The 16844-nt window shown below is 38.9% G+C and overlaps 1 protein-coding gene across 2 annotated transcripts in view; it reads right to left on the reverse strand.

Annotated features, from left to right (window-relative positions):
• Positions 1-14356: 14356 nt before the first annotated feature.
• The window catches only part of KYNU (kynureninase), a 57613-nt gene continuing 55125 nt past the window's right edge, over positions 14357-16844 (reverse strand). For both annotated transcript variants that reach the window (XM_064718324.1, XM_064718323.1), the window contains exons 13-14: positions 15826-16056; positions 14357-14626 (exon numbers count right to left, since the gene is read on the reverse strand). In XM_064718324.1, the coding sequence (XP_064574394.1) occupies positions 14474-14626; positions 15826-16056 (384 nt within the window). In that variant the 3' untranslated portion in view covers positions 14357-14473. The remainder of the gene's footprint in view (positions 14627-15825; positions 16057-16844) is intronic.

A 16844-nucleotide genomic window follows, 5' to 3' on the forward strand; every position in this document is an offset into this window, starting at 1 on the left:
ACATCTAGAGGCTAGAGTACAATTCTTCTGGATTGGAGAAAAAAAAAAAAAAAGATGTTTTAAAGTATGAAAATAAAGTAAAGCAGTTTCTCTGTGAAAATTGCAGCAAACAGGGAAGGTTAGCTTTTGCAAAAGGTAAAGATGAGGTTTAAAGAGAAATGCTGAAAGGAATTACGATTCTAAGCCTTAAGACAACTTCCCTTTTCTTGCCTTCAATGAAACCCTTTGAGTACTGAAATAAATAGCTTGCAACAAATCTGCTTTGCTATTTTGAAAAATAGCTTTAGTAAGCAGGACACTTACTGTACTGTTATTTAGATTAATAAAGTAGCAAATTCTGGACAATCAGAGACTTTGCTTCTAAAAAAAACCCTGGCAGAGGTCAGGCAGGCAAACACTTCTGTTTGTTTGGTTTTCTGCTTTAAGACTTCTCCACGAAGCTGCCCATGGAGAAGCAGGGGCACACACAGCTGCTGCCCTGCGTCACTTCCCGCAGCATCCCACACCCCCAAGGTCCCTCCCAGGCAGGGGAACCCAGAGAAACACCAGATCCAGGCACAGCTCTGGGCCTCTGGGAACGCCCCTTCCTTGCAAATGCCATCATCAGCATCTGCCACGTGTTGGTTTTTGTGTTTTTTTTTCTTTCAGCAAGGAGCAATAATATAGTTCTGGTATTTTGAGGTTATGCTGCGAACTGGAGCGGTGGGGATTCCCATGCAGGGCAGTGTGATGGTGTTCACAGGGGTCCCAGGATGAGGGAAGGCACGAGGATCTGACTCCATGTTTCAGAAGGCTGATTTATTATTTTATGATATATATTGCATTAGAACTATACTAAAAGAATAGAAGAAAAGGTTTCATCAGAAGGCTGGCTAAGAATAGAAAAGGAAAGAATGATAACAAAGGCTTGTGTCTCGGACAGAGTCCAAGCCAGCTCACTGTGATTGGTCATTAATTAGAAACAACAACATGAGACCAATCACAGATACACCAGTTGCATTCCACAGCAGCAGATAATCAATGTTTACATTTTGTTCCTGAGGCCTGTCAGCTTCTCAGGAGGAAAAATCCTAAGGAAAGGATTTTTCATGAAAAGATGTCTGTGACAGGGCAGGGCTGTGGTGCTGCGGGACAATCACAATGCTGCTCAGGCTGAAGAGCTCTCTGGTAATGCTTTGGCAGAAAAAGGGGTCCTTTTTTGGTTGTGTCCCACAAAAAAACCCCAAAAAACCACCAAACACCTGCCATATGACCTGAGAAAATCATGGCTGTCCTGATATTTAGGGTTTTGTTCCAACAGTGAGGGAAAATGACAGGTGGAGCTCCTCAAGAAGCTCTGTCCCATCCGTACAGAGGTCCAGCAACAAAGTCCCCCTAAAAGAGGATCCCACAGAACAACCCATGGTTGTAAATAGAGAGAAATGGAGATAATGGGGAGAGCAAAGCCATCCTAATGGAGATAGGAAATGAGGGGTGGGGTCTGTGCCTGGACTGCAGCCTCACAAGGGGATTGTGATGTGTTTTACAAGGCTGCAAAGAAAAGTCTGATTTGCAGGTGAGTCATTTCCTACTGCAGCAAGAAAATGATGCAAGAAAGTTCCTGTAGATAGGAGTTTTAGTCCATCATGCACTTACTGAAGCTGTGGGGAAGCAAGACTTCCAGGGACTCCAGATAAGTCCAGGAATAAAACAGGGGAACACAGCCTTGCTGGAGGGATGGCAGAGCTCTTAGACTACACAGTGATTATGTAGCTTTTATTATTATTATTATTCTTTTAGTAACTTCTAAAAGATCCATTTCAAGGCCAAAGATCCAGTTATGCCAAAGGGCACACAAAGCCAGAACCAAGACTCTCCTTATGCAGCCTATGTATGCCAAGAGGCAGCACACAAGGACGAGCAGGAGAGGGAGCTGAACAGCACAACAGCTGCTCTTCACCGTTCCTCATTTCTTTGGAGGCCCTGCATTTCAGGGAGGTATCTTGAAATTGAACTTTTGAAATAAAAATGTGAATGATGTCTATGAATCATGATGAGGGGTTTCTCCCAGGTTTGAGGAGGTGAGAGAGCAATACAGTATTTTTTGTAAACTAACCATTTCTAGTAACCATTTCAGCAGCACTAATTAGCTGCTAACTCTTTTAAAAGCAGTATATACGTATATATGTGTATATATATATATAGTGCTAACTGATTTTGTCATATTAAATAAATTTTAATTTAAAAATCTATTGTAGCTGTGTGAATCTCATCAAGATTTTCCTCAAATAAAATCACTGGAAGCATTTTTACAGTCATAGAGTATTTGTGAATGGTGCGGACAAGAGAACTTAACCACTAAAATATGAAAAGCTATCATCAAACCTGTAAAATGCTGCAGCAGAAGGTGCCCATGTTACCTGGTTCAAACCCTAGATGACTGGGGACATGACATTTTCCATGAAAACATCTTTCACCGCACACCTAACATTTCACTCGAGTCACAGACTGCGTCTGAGCTCCTTCACATCCACTTGACAGTATGTCAGCAGTGACAAAATTCTATAAAAGGATGGCAGCTTTGCATACAGCTCAAACTTATGCAGCACAAGCTTCCTGTGTGATCTCTGAAAGGCTGAAAATACTTTAGATGTGCAAAAAAAAAAAAAAAAAAAGAAAAAATAAAAAAAAGAAGTCGGTTTAACAAAATCTAAGCCGTCGTTTAATCTAAGTAAAACTAAGCAGGAAACAGAAGCTGCACTGACACTACCTGGAGCAGATTGCTGTGCAATAGGTTGGCCCCTGTGTTTGCTATGCAAGTTGGAGATGGAGCATCATTTCTGATTTCTTGTCCCTGTTTCAGTGGCTGATGGCGTCACTGCCTCTGAGACGTGTCACCAGGCTGGGGAGCATCCAGATTGCCTCATCTCATACCTCAGAGAGTTAAAGCTAAAAAAGCTGTCTTAAAAAAAATCACTGTTGGCTGGAGGTGCTGAATGCCCAGCAAATGTCATAAATTCTGTTATAATAAATTCAAGAGGTATCATGAGCTTCCTCAGGTGCATAAACAGCGATTCCGACACATTCTGGACCAGCAGTCTCCTGAAGGGGAAAGAAAACTTGACTTTTTCTGTTGTTTTTGCCTAGTTCAGCCTTTACTCCCTGTTGTGATGACTGGCAGGCAGCCTGGTGTCTGGCTTGTAGAGCAGACACCCAGTAGCAAAACTAATTCAGTGCTTAAATCAAGCCATAACAGACAATACAAACCTGACAGCACACAGGCACAGGCCTGGAAGGACAGTTGTGCATCCATTGCCTTGCTGCAGAAGAAAATAATTTTTTATTAATAAAAATGCCTAAAGTGCCAAAACATTTTAATTCACTAGGAAAAACCCTAGGAAGCCAGAAGAGTCAATGGTGATCATAGAATCGTGGAATGGTTTGGTTTGGAAGGGCCCTTAAAGATCATCCAGTTCCAACCTCTTGCCATGGGCAGGGACACCTTCCACTAAACCAGATTCCTCCAAGCCCCATTGAGCCTGCCCTTGGACAGTTAAAAAATAATTATTTTTCCCCCCACATCTTTCACCAGGGAAGTGCCATTTTTCACAATTTTAGAACATTTCAAAATGAGCAAATATATGGGTTTTTTTCTGCATGGCCAGTAATCCATATTCTTGCCCATAGCAATCATTTACTCAAAATGCTGATGTCCATTCAGCAGCCATTATTATTTTTATTTTTTTGTCACAAGAGCCTTGAATATTTAATCTCAGCAAAAATGTTTCTGGAAGCTCATTCTGATGTGTCAAGAAGTCCATGCTTGTGGCTGTGTAACAACTCAACAGCTCATAGACCAAGTGAGCATCACCCTCTAAAATCACCTGTTTGGGCTGTAAATGCTCATTGTGCAGGAACCTAAATGTAAATGTCAATGTAAATATATAGAAATGGCTGAATTCAGACAGCCCTCTCAATAATAATGTGCATTATAAACATCCTGGTATATCTTCCCAACCCTTTTACTCTGAGATGCCTTTTCCCCCCCAAACAATCCATTTCACTTAGCGCATTCTTCAAAGTGCAAGAGATGTTTTAACAAAGTGGTCACAGGTGGTAGGGAATAGATCTTTAGAGATTCTCCAGCACTTTAATGTTGGCTCTATAGAAGGAACATATGTGCTGTGACTTGAGGTCTAAAACCCAGAACATTCACATTTCAGCAGAAAAATGATCTCACATTAAATCACTTAATAGCTGAGCCACTGAAGTTTTGAAAGCAGAATGTAGAAAGCAGCAGAGAAGTTTGAGCTCTCTGAACATTTACTCCTAATAAACTTCATTTTGCCTTAAAATGAGGTTTGGATGTAGGAATATTCATAGCTGAGTAAATAACATATATTTTTTGGTTTAACCTCATTGTTTTTAAAGCTTAGTTATTGCTATATTTCATTGTTAAAGAAAAAAACCAGGACACTAAAGTTAACAGAAACTACTGGGTAAGAAAGTTCTATAAAAATCCAAAATAGTATTTTTCTCTCTCTTTCCCAGGTGTTTTTACAGATCTTGCCATTTATTTTAAAAGCCAGCCTTGCCTAGGGCTATATTTAATAACTTAGAAAAGCCACTCCAATCCATTGTATAGCCATACTGTACTAAAAAAAGAGACAAAACCCCAGCATATGTTGATGCATTATGTAAAGACTTTCCTTGACAGGATTTAGTTACATGCAAGCTTGAAATGCAGTGTAAATGTATTTTCTGGAGTGCTAAAAGTACTACAATACCAAACTGCCAAAAAAGGTGGTTTTACACACTTTATCACACAATAAGGAACCTTAAAAGAAAAGAGTTGTGCTCTCTGGGAGGCATTATCTTGATCTATGAGCCCGTGATCAAGAGCTACAAAAACAGTCAATATTTTCGTGGTGAAGGAAGATTCTGGAAGGAATATGTCAGTCCTTAGCACAAAAATGATGCTCAGCCAGTGTTGCTTCTACCTCTGTTAAAGGAGTTTGAGTTACTTGGTGAATAGTTTCCAGTGGAGAAAGTCCCAAATCCTGTAAAATCCCATGCTGAGGATGAACAGGGAACAAAGATAAGATGGTCTGAGATATTTTCTCCTTCTGCTTCAGCCTTTGAGGAAAATCAGTCTCATTTCTACAGGATCGAAGTCCCCATTCATGATAAATAAATAAACAAAGCAAAAAGCAAGTAGCCAAAAAAGCTGTTCACAAAAACAATGTGTGCCCATAAAATCTAGTGGAAATAAGAATTGCTGAAGTATTTTCCTGTCTCTTGCTAACAGAGGCTTTATCCAAGTGGCAGCTCTGCTCTCACCCATGCTGCCATCCCAGAGTGCATCAGAACTGTCCAGGCACTGGTGCCAGGAAAAAGAAAACAACAAATGCAAGGGAGAGTCGGTTGCAGGATGTCAAACTCCTCTGCAGACAGATGAATGTCCTCTCTTGTGTCCAGAAGCTTTCAGGGGAGACTGTGCTGCTTGGAATGGACTGGGAAACATCAAATAAATCAGTTTATCAAAGACTTGAAGCAGTTAGTTGAATTAATTAATTCCGTATGTCAGTTCCAATCCCTTCCTGTGATTTTATTTGCTCATGTAATGCACAGATCCTTCTAGTTTGTGTGCATGGCTCTACCCCTTTGCCCTTTTCCTCAGCTCCCTCCTTCTGGCAGGCAATTGCTGTATTCTCACAGGATCTGGGAGATGTCAGGAAATCAGATTATTGCTGAATGGGGGTATCCAGATCTGAGGAAGAAAAAAAGAAAAAAAAAAAAGAAAGTAAGAAGGGCACATTCAGAGCAACTCATAGCCACCAAGCTGAGCATTAGATATGTTTGGCTGTTTGCACTTCTTGGAAGGCTTAGTCACAGCAGCCACCAACAGAAAACAAGAATGTCCTTACTCAGTAAGAATGTCCTTACTCAGAGCATTTCTACATGTCCGTGGAAATACAGTGAATTTCAGCTTGCTCCAAGCACACAAAAATAGAAAACTGATAGCCCTCATTCTATAGCTCTTGAGCTTGTTCCAGTTTTTCAGTTCCTTTTAATTCTATAGTCTGTGGTCTCTCAAGTCAGAGACTTCCCTTTCCCTTGTTTTTCAAGGCCATGTTGTGATCTTTGCTCTGGCCCTTGCCTGTAATATTGGGTTTTTGGGACCCTTTTTATTTGGTTACTCTGCCAAGATTGATAGAAACTCTCCTAAATCAGGTCCCCAGCACTGTCTTACCCTGAGCTGCAGTCACCTCTGTAGGTTTTCATGGAAGAATCACCTCCAGGCTCCAGCAGAAGGAGCCTGGAGCTATGTTTTACAACATCTCCACTTTTGCATGAGGTGTGTGGGGGGTGTTTATAGCAAAATTATTGCAATGCTAATTTCTTCTCAGCCAGAATTGGACCTTCTGAGCTGTGAGAAATGTTCATCCAGACCCATTATTTCCATAAGTCCAGGCAAACTCTGAGACAGGACAAAGTGTATCATCAGCAGTTCCAAAGAAAAGTGGTATTTAGAGCTAGGTAATAATTTTAGGAGTGTTTAGGATGTAGGAAGGAGTGAGAGAAGAAGTCTCTGCTGAAGCCTCTAGGTTTTTATAAAAGCTTAATTAATTAAAAACCCTTCAGTCCACCTCCCCACCTGTGTTATCAACTCACCTTTATTTCAAGCTCCAGTTACTGTGACCCTCCTAATTCTTCTGAGCAAAAAAACCCATTAAACATTAGGCCTGTTGGGAAAAATACTCTCCATGAGGCTTTTTAATCCTGGTTTATTCTTCCCTTGTAACGGGGTCTGCAAAACCAACTTGCACTCATTACTCATTTCTTCACAGAGCCAAGAGTTCTTTTTGATAACCTTTAACAGCGACAGTCGAAGGAGGCACCAGCCCCTCTCCCCCTGTGCATAAGCTTGCAAATCTAAAATAGGGCCTTAATGAAAAGAAATTTAAATATTATAACTCCACAGTATATGTCATTATGATATATTAAATGCAAAGCAGCTGTTCCTGACAGATTTGGCATATAACAGGGGTAAAGTAATTTTACACAAATCATTATGTTCATTATTTTAAATTAATAGATTAAAATTAGTCAGCGATGTTTTGTAAGGCCATCTTACCCGCAGAGCCCTTTATCCTTAAATTCTAAGAGGTTTTTTTTTTGTTTCTCCTCAATATTCTGTGCAGAGAGGACATAAATGCCCTGATCACTTGCAGCATAAGCCCCTAAATTCATGGCTCTTGAGCCTTTTCCAATATAAGCATCTGAAGAAAAGGTACTTAAGGGAAATAGAAAATGACATCATTTTTTTCCTGATCTTTTGAAGAATGATTTTTTTCCCCCCATCCTACAGGAACAGATTCTGGACTAATTTTTCCTACCAAAGGCTTTAAAGTCTAAAATTCATCAAACATCTCGTCCTCAGAGACAATGTCATCCAAGTTCAAAGGATCTACAGCCCAGCAAAGCTGATGTCTTATTTCAGAGCTAACGCCTTTGTTTTCACTGAATGTTTGATTTCATCAAATTAAACCATGTCTTACACTTCCCATAAATGTGGAAAAAAAAGAATTAAAGACAGAACCAACTGATTCTCTGGAGAAGAACATATATACACATGCACATACATGTACATATCATGTGGGATATCATATATCCCATTAATTTGGGATGTTTTTCTAATATTTTTTTGGGATAGACGTGTTATATATATCAGATTTTTCATATGCTTTTGAAGAGACTTTGAATTGAAAATAGTAGCCTTCCAAGACATTTGTTTTAATGATCATCATTATAATTAAGAGTATGCTTTTCATAACTAAGTATAAAAAGAATTTTTTTCAAGTCAAGTCTGGGTCTGATTACTGATGGAACAATTTCAAGATCTTTTGTTGAGAAGCATTTCAATATTCATTCAGAAAAATGTCAGAAGATCAGACTTCAACATCGAACTTTGGTGATTCATACTTCTTCTGATATTTTATCACTTCAGCTTTAATATCCAGTTAAAGAGAGAAAGTTTGAATAAAATAAGAATACTAATGAAAATCAAGCAGTCATAAGCTACATCATCTTCCACAGAACTTGGGATATTTCAAAAATTGACACGAAGCTTTATCCTTCATCCATATCTGATACAGAGCAATGCAGGATCTTTCATTTAGTAGATATATTTGAAAAGTTGAGGGTAACTTCTTCTCAAAATTCAGTGTAATTGTCACTGCTGTATTAATGTAGAAGAAATTTATCTTTTCTAATCCAAATTCTTTCAAAATCAAATAAAACTTAAATGCTGTAATGAGGTTTATAAAGTCATTAAATTAATCTGGTACTGTGCAGTATTGAAACTGGAAGTCAAACAAAAATCAGGGAAATGGTTTAGTGGTGAACTTGGCAGCAGCAGGTCTAAGGTTGGACTCAGTGACCTTAAAGTATTTCCAATATAAATGACTCTATGATTCTATAATAACTGGGATTTTCACATCAGTTTAAAAATAAGAAAAAAGCCCCACACTTTCAGGGTCGATGAAGAGAACTCAGAAGCAGGTGAATATGTTCTTTCACTCACAATTCTTCTAAGTGAGAACTTCATGGGTTTTTTTTAAGTAGAAGCAGTACAAAAAAGTCCAGAAGCATCCTTGAAAAGGAAGGTTCACAGATTACCCAGTTGTGAGGTGTTTTCCACAGAAGAAGGCAAGAATTGGCAGCATGGGCTGCCTCACGGCCACAATGGTTTAAATTAGACACCACACAAAACAACATCTGAGCATTTTGCACAAACCTTCAGCTAAGATGTTACAACTGCTTCCATGTCTTGTCTGAAGAATGAATATTTCTGAATATTGCCTTTAATCTCCCAGGTGAAAATTAAAATAACACAGTCATTCAGAAGAAAGGGTGTTGTGTGCTTGACACACCCTGATGAATAAAACAGAAAATACGGGCAAAATAATTACAAGCATGTTTCTGCTGGGATTCATTGATGACATTTAGAAACTCCCAGTTCTTAATGCCTTGTGCTCAGGTATCAAAGGGAACTTTGCAGATGTTCTCTCCCAATTACCTTTGGAACAGCCACCCCACCCCAGGCTTTCAAAACTGAGGCACCAGGAACATCCTTGGAGTACAAAAGTTACAGGTTGAAGTCATGAAGTTGGATTTGGCCCCTGCTGCCAAAATTATGTGGCACCCCCCACCCCAGCACACTTCATGCATATCTTCAAATTCCTGCCTTGTTCAGGGATGGTACAACTGCCACTCACTTTTATTTCAGATGAAGGGGTCTCGGTGCTGTTTGCCCCCACGCTCATTTCAGAAGCCTGGATAAATCTTCCCCCACGTGGGAATCATTTCGAACATATTGAATAATGATTTTTCTATGTCTCTGCCACTTTGATGTAGCCTCTGAGGAGGAAGAACTATCCTGGATAGACCATTTGGTCATGTTTTAACAATTTGAGAATCACTTCAAAATTCCTCAGTAAAATGTAAGGTAAAAAAAAAAATAAAAAAGAACAGCAGAATTAAGTTCAGTTGATGAGGCCCACTCCCCCAAATTATAATGTAGAAACTTTTTGAACATATACTTTAAATTCACAATTCGTTTCTAATCTTAAAGCTGTATTTTATCATTTGATTAATTGCTTAAAACTGTACACAAAGATAAAGGGAACTTTGAAATTCATACCTTGGAGTATTAACATGTACTCAGGACTAGATGTAAAATGTCAGAGAGAAAAAAGATCTAATGAACTCTTTATTGGTGAAATACAGTATTGCAGCTGCCCAGAATTTTAAAAGGTTTGTAGCCAGCTCCAAAGCCAAATAACTACAGAAGTTTACTTACAGTAGGACTCTCATTCAGCATTTCAAATCTCTTCTTCCAGGGTTCTTTTAACATTAATAAAATGTCCAGAGAAAAAATAATAAAAGAAAAAAAGTGCAACTGCAGAAGAATTTTTCTGTCTAGAAAATTACACTACCATAAGTTTTCCTTTTCCCTGATGTCTTCTCTGCCATAATAATGGTTTCAGGATTTAAATCCTTTGCTGCTATTGTGACTTCAAAGCCTTAAAACTGCAATTGAATGAAGTAGTTCATCTGTCATTATTCAAATATGAAGCAATTATGATGAAATAAAGATAGAATTCCATTGAGAAATACCCCAATCAATTCTCACTTATATTTAACTAGAAACATAAAACGATGCTTAGAAGAGTAAGTTTAGGAAATAAAAACTCGGGATATAAAAAGTATGAATTACTGATCTATAACTTACTCATTTCTGAATAAGCTGTCTAAATATATTTCACAAATATTGACAAAAGTTTTAGCTTACGATGCAGAACTGTCTCTCAGCTGGCCTCAGAGAGTGAACAGCTTTTCAGAAATATATTTGCACCAGCTTCAGGGCCCAGGGGTTCAGATGGGAACCTGCAGAGGTTTTGGGGGGTCTCTGGGCAAGTCAGCTCCCTCTGAAGTGTATTTTATACACACTTTATATAGGAAATAACACACCTACCTCACCATGGCTTCATTAGAACAGTGAACATGGCAGTGTGAGTTGTTGGACTCGATGGTCTTGGAGTTCTTTTAAAACCTCAGCAATTCTGTGACTCAGGGAAAGGTATTAAAATAAAATATTGATGTGGCTGCTTTGATGTCGACACATCCTGTCAAGCCCCTCCGTGGATTTGGCCCCAAAATGTTTCTTTTCACCTTTTTGATCCCAACCAAAGCCCATCCCTACCCCAAAGGCTGGAATTTCACAGGGAATTCCCACTGTACCCAATTCTGTTTGGGAATATCTAACACAGATGAAAAAGTTAATTATTTTGGTTTAGTATCTTCCATCGTTTCTTGCATCTTTCATGCTTAATCTACCAATGTATAATAATTTGGGATAAAATGAAATCAGGGTGGGTTCTGTCACTGTCGGACAAGGACTTTTTGGGGTTCAAGCTCTTCAAACGAGCCACATCCTTCCCACTCTCAGTAATGCCACAAGCTCAGATGAAAAAATTACTATTTGATGCCTTTTCCTTCCCTCAGACTATATTGTTCTTTTGGAGGACAAAGGCATCCTTTGCTGCTTGTGAATGGAGACTTTGCCTTGGCTTTGGTGCTCCCATGGCAGAACAGGGTTAAAAATGCACAGATGGATCCCATAGTATTTCTTCCTCCTATTTTCAACAGTTGTAGTGAGATTAAGAGTTCTGTGCATTTTTAAATGTTGTTGTGCTGAAGAAGATCACACACAACCAGGGATCTGCATACTCATATTTGCCTTCATTTTGTAGGCATTTTCTCACTCTACCTGGGTATCAATTTTCTGTCATCTACAGATCCTCATGTCCTGCAGTTCAATTTGAAAAATGTAATTTCTTCAGACAATCCAAGAATGAAGTGTTATCACAATTAGAAAGCTGTGGTACTTAGTATTGAATTTTAAATCAGAGATGTAACTAGCAAGAAGCATTCAGGGTATATACAATTAATTATTTCACACATAATTATTCCTGATATTACTCTAACTGTGATAACTTAAAGCATTTAAAAAAGCAGACTGCAATATTCTCCTTTTTTTTTTTTTTTCACAGAAGCTCTTTCCCTTGATATTCTTTTGCTAAATAATATGTAAAATACTGACACCTAATGTTAACTTCCAGTATTATTCATTTTGCAAAACTTTACCTTCAGGTAGGGAAAGACCATGTGAAACTGGTGTTTACGCTGCAATTTTGTTTCAGTAAAATGATATAGGCTTCCCTCACTTTTTGGAAATAATTTTCTGAATTTATTTATATATGCCTATAAATGCCAGGAGCTTTCAGTTTTATTATCACAAGTCAAAAAGATAATAACTCAAAATAGTTAAAATAAGTGAGTTTTGATGCACTGAATTTAATCAAATCCATCAAATGGAACACAAATACATATTTGTAAAGTCAATATTTGTACCTGTAGCCTGAAATGATACTAAAAGATAAAATATTATCAAATATTTATTATTAATCTGTTAGTCTTTGAAACCTGAACTGCGTATATTCAGTACTTACCGACTATGTGATTCACTTTCCTCTGAGACACAAGAAATTATTTTCACAGTGTGTGAACCAAAGGCAGATCTGAAACTTCTCAAAAATCACTGTTTATGCCCCCAGAACTGCCAAGACAGCTTGTCCAAACCTGAGGTCTAGGTGCTGTTTAGAAAGAGATCTGGGGATTCTTACTCCTCTGGGGTTTGAGCTGATATTAGAATAAGTTATTTTACAATATTATCTACATCCATATCTGAGTTTAAGCTTGCCTAACTTTAATGGGAAGATGTTAGAGTGAGCTGGCATTTGCACACAAGTGCTGCAAAGGCACTGACACTGAATTCAAACCCTTTTCAACACTGTGGACCTGCACATTTTTATATTCAGTGCTTTTTGCATCAACTGTCACTTTATGGAAAACGGCCCTTCTCTGAGATCAGATAAAGTAGCTGAGCTGCAGGTGCAGGACAAAAATAACCCCACAAAACCACAAATACCTGGCCTGGAACATGATCCAGCTCAGCTGAACCAAGGAGAGATGACGTCAGTGCAATCAAAACCTCTTGAGTGAGACAAAGCTTTCCAACTGATTAAAACTCCTGTGCTATTCTTTATAACAATATTCTGGTTAAAGGAGCTCTTCTTTCTCTTCACAAGCACTAAAAATACCAACAAATGCTGTATTTGACGTTCTTTCATCTTTCTCCTGCATATTACAACCAATAAAACAGGCATCAGTGCAGCAAGGGGTTTAGCAGTACACATCTTTGGGGAATTTTAGAGAACAGGTTGGTGCTGTGAAGGCCCTTGGGTTTCCTTATGTTGCAGGAGATGCTCTAAGGGTGTGAAAGTTTCAACCAGCAAAAGTAACTGTGAGCAAAACTCAGTTTCTCTAGAGACTAAAGATCTAGAGAGCACCTCACTCTCCCCTGAATCCTTCACTTCACTTGGTAAGTAGAATACTTACCAAGTAGAATTCACCAAGAATTACCAAGTAGAATTCTCTAGAGACTTCTGAATTACCAAGTAAAACTCTCTAGAGACTAGGGATCTAGAGAAACCTTACTGTCCCCAGAATCCTTCCTCACTCTTGAAGCAGAATAAAAAGTACCATAGAATGAGAGCAGTTTGGGTTGGAATGGATCTTTTAAAGGGTCCCCCTGTCATGTCAGGGACACCCAGAGCAGGCTGCTCAGAGCCCCATCCAGCCTGGCCTTGAATCTTTCCAGGGATGCATTCACCACCTCTCTGTTCCAGTGTAAAAAACTGCTTTCTTCTATCTATCCTTAATCCACCCTCCTCCAGTTTAAAACCTCCCCTGTTGTTCTACCACACCAGTTTGTCCCTGTCTTTATTATAGGCTCCCTTCACATATTCAAAGCACTACTGGATGTAATTTTCCAAGTGTTTCATACCAAAAATGAGACACATTGAACATCATCAGAGAGGAAGTTTCAGCTGATTCTTGGAAAACGCTGCGTGAATAGCTGCAGACTTTAGGGCTTAATTGCCAATTATGCCTAGGTGTTATTTATGCCTTAAAACAACTTTGGATAAAGAGTTGCTGAAATGTAAGCAGTTTTTCTATGCTTCTCTTGCCTGCCTGGTGCAAATCTCTGTAAAAATTCGGGCCACACGGTGAGCTAACAATGAGATGTTTTGCTGCTGCTTAAAGAGCTCAGGGTTCATTTTGCCTAATCCCAACTAAGCCTCACTAAAGCTGCAGGGAGTGCTCCTACAGCCCTTTACGCTTCCTTACACAGGTCTACAACTCCACTCAGCTTCCTCCAGCTCCTCCTCTCCAACAGGACTACCTAGAAAAGATAAAATGGTTTGTTTTGGACAACTGTATCACACCAAAGAAGGTATCTGCAATGTAAATGTGTTCTTCAATTAAATCATTCATTAAAGCAAAATTTCAAAATATTGGGCCCTTTGAAAAACTCGGTGTGCAGCAGTCAGGAGTTTTGAAACAATTGTTCAACTTTTACTTTTCAAATATACCCTGTGCTTTAAATAGAATTACTAAATTAAAAATGTAAATTGGACTGTATCTTTTAACAGTTGGTGATTTGTCTATTTTCCACATTTTATTATGCATAATTTTTATAATAAAGAAGGGATTTTTTTTTCATCCCTGTTCTAGTTGATAGCAATTTTTCCATGCTTCTCAAGGCTAATGTAATAAAACTACATAAAATGTTTAAGAAGAGCCCCATTAAAATATACAAAGCATACTAATTCATGAAGTCAAAGTCAAAGCAGAGTGGAAATATGAGCTTTAATAAAACTATGTCTGTTGTAAATAACTATTCAAGCACAGTCATTTTTTTGCAAATTGCATGGGATATAGCTCGGTCTACTCGAAGCAAAGAATCACTCAGCAGGATAAATGCATCTTAGTCAGAAATAGATTAAAAGGTACAGCTGAGCCATCAATAAGAACCAGATAGCACAGTATTATTTGCTGTTTGTTTTGAAGATGTAATTGCAGATCCCAGGATTTCAATAAATCTGTGCACATCAAGGAAGGAATTGTAGAGAGGAACTGGGGCAATGCGAAGAGCGTTTGGTTCCCGCATGTCACACTGCAAAACAGAGAGGGAACGTTCCGTAAATTCAGGTCACTTCTTGTCTATCTGTCAGGCTCTATTTTTTAAATGCCACAACTTGTCTTCAAGGAAGAATGACTGGACTGACAAGGAAGCACATGTAAAACCTTTGGGATACTCAAGGAGCTACAGTGAGGAGCATGATTGTGAAAAATTTAGTAAGAAGAGTAGTTTAGCCTAAAAAATTATGCACAGCTCAGGATGGGCAGGACTTTAGCAGTGCCATTGAGGGCTCCAAACCAACTATGTAGCCCCAAAATTCACTTTAATGCCTGTAGCAACCCAGAGTTGAAGAGGCACAGAGGTGACAAGAAAAAAAATAAAGCACAAAACCCTCCATTCCAATTTGTGAGTGTCTTGTTCTAAAGATACAGGTAATTGTGAGGCATTGCAGTACTTTTCTTCCCCTCACTGTGCTTTGAACATGTTCCTGAATATAATAATCTCTTATATTTGAAAAATATCACTGCATTGCAAAGACAAGCCAACAGTGTGAGGCCCCGTGCCCTGTTAAAAGCAGGAGTTCCTGGAATTCCCTGGCAGCACCAAAGCAGCTGCATACATAACCTAAAAGAGGTTCCCTTTGGGGACCTTTGGTGACCAGCAGAAATAAAACTGATATCTCATTTATATGGCATTATGCTATCAGCCTCACCTCCCAGCACATCTAAATCACCCAATGTACAGCCTTAAATTTCACTTTTATTCTTTTGGAGCGGTGCTCAATGGTAACTGCGCCATTACAAGGAGGTGGCTCCTTTTTCTGAGTGCTAAAACACATCTCTAGGGAAATGGCAGCTTTTCCATTGCTCCGTCTCGATGTCTCACAAAGCTTTTGGTCACTTGTGGATCAAGAAGGGGACTGATGTAGGTTCAGAGTTCCTTGTCATGTAAATCTGGAGCTGGGCCTCCCATCCTAATGCACCCATGATACAGCTCTAACCTCAGCAGTGACTCCAGAACTGCTGGAAATAGCAGTGAAAGGGCAATACAGAGACTAAGAAATAATTTATAAAATAACTCTATGTATTTGACTGCTTTTACAAGTAAAAATTGAAATTCTAAGAAATTGTCATTAGTCCTAGTGGGCTTTTTGCCTTATATGACACTACATTTGAATAAAAGCAAATTAATAGTTTGTTACTTGCAAAGAAGATGAAGTTTGATTTACTTACAGCCACTCCTCTCTTCTCCAGCTCGTTAAACACAGATTTGATTGGAAGGGAAAACGACAGAGTGAGCTGGCATCCTCTCTGCTCAATCTGAGACGGTGTGATTATTCTTACAAAGGGCTTCTCTGGATTTGTTTTGTCCTCACTGTAGTAATGCTTTATCAGGTATTCCAGGTAACCAGTGAGTAGAACAGACTTCCTCCTCAATGCTTTCATTGTAGTTTGGCTAAAAACCTGTGATGATTTGGAATCATTAGAATGAGAATGTGTTGCTGTAGAAAATGAAAAGGAAATAAAGATTTCTCTATACATTATCACTGGAATCAAGTAGTAACACCAGAGAGACATTTCACATAAACATGGCAGCATTGGGCTTTGGAAAACACAGGATATGTTATGCTTTAGATAATGACAGATATTTGTGCCTACTGTTTAGAAGTTTCATAAGCATCTGTGTCAGCAGAAATAACCTGCACACAAAGCCAGTTTGCTAAAAGAGCATTCCTCTGCATGTCTAAAGAGAATCTATAAATCCTCTATAGGTGCAACAGTGCAGAATGAAACTCAAAATCACATGAAAGTTTTCCCTGGCATGTACCTTTAATACACACCTTCTCACTCTCTACAACTCCTTGAAAGAAGGGTGTAGCCAGGTGTGTTTGGTCTCCTCTCCCAGGAAACAACTGATAGGAAATGAGGGAACAGCCTCAAGTGGCACCAGGAGAGGCTTAGTTTGGATATTAGGAAGAATTTCTTAACCAAAAGGTTGGTCAAGCCCTGGAACAGGCTGTCCATGGTAGGAATCACTGTCCCTGGAAGTGTTCCAAACCACGTAGGTGTGGCACTTGAGGACCTGCTTTGGTGGTGAGGCTGGCAGTGCTGCTTTAATGGTTGTACACAATGATCTTGGAGGTCTTTTCCAAACTGAATTATTCTAATTACAAAATTCAAGAGCCAAGACTGAAGCATCATGACTGGTGTAGAAATTCTTGTCTATGAAAGCACAAAATGTGTACTAAAAT

The sequence above is a fragment of the Zonotrichia leucophrys genome, chromosome 7, assembly GCF_028769735.1.
Source record: "Zonotrichia leucophrys gambelii isolate GWCS_2022_RI chromosome 7, RI_Zleu_2.0, whole genome shotgun sequence".
NCBI lineage: Eukaryota > Metazoa > Chordata > Aves > Passeriformes > Passerellidae > Zonotrichia > Zonotrichia leucophrys.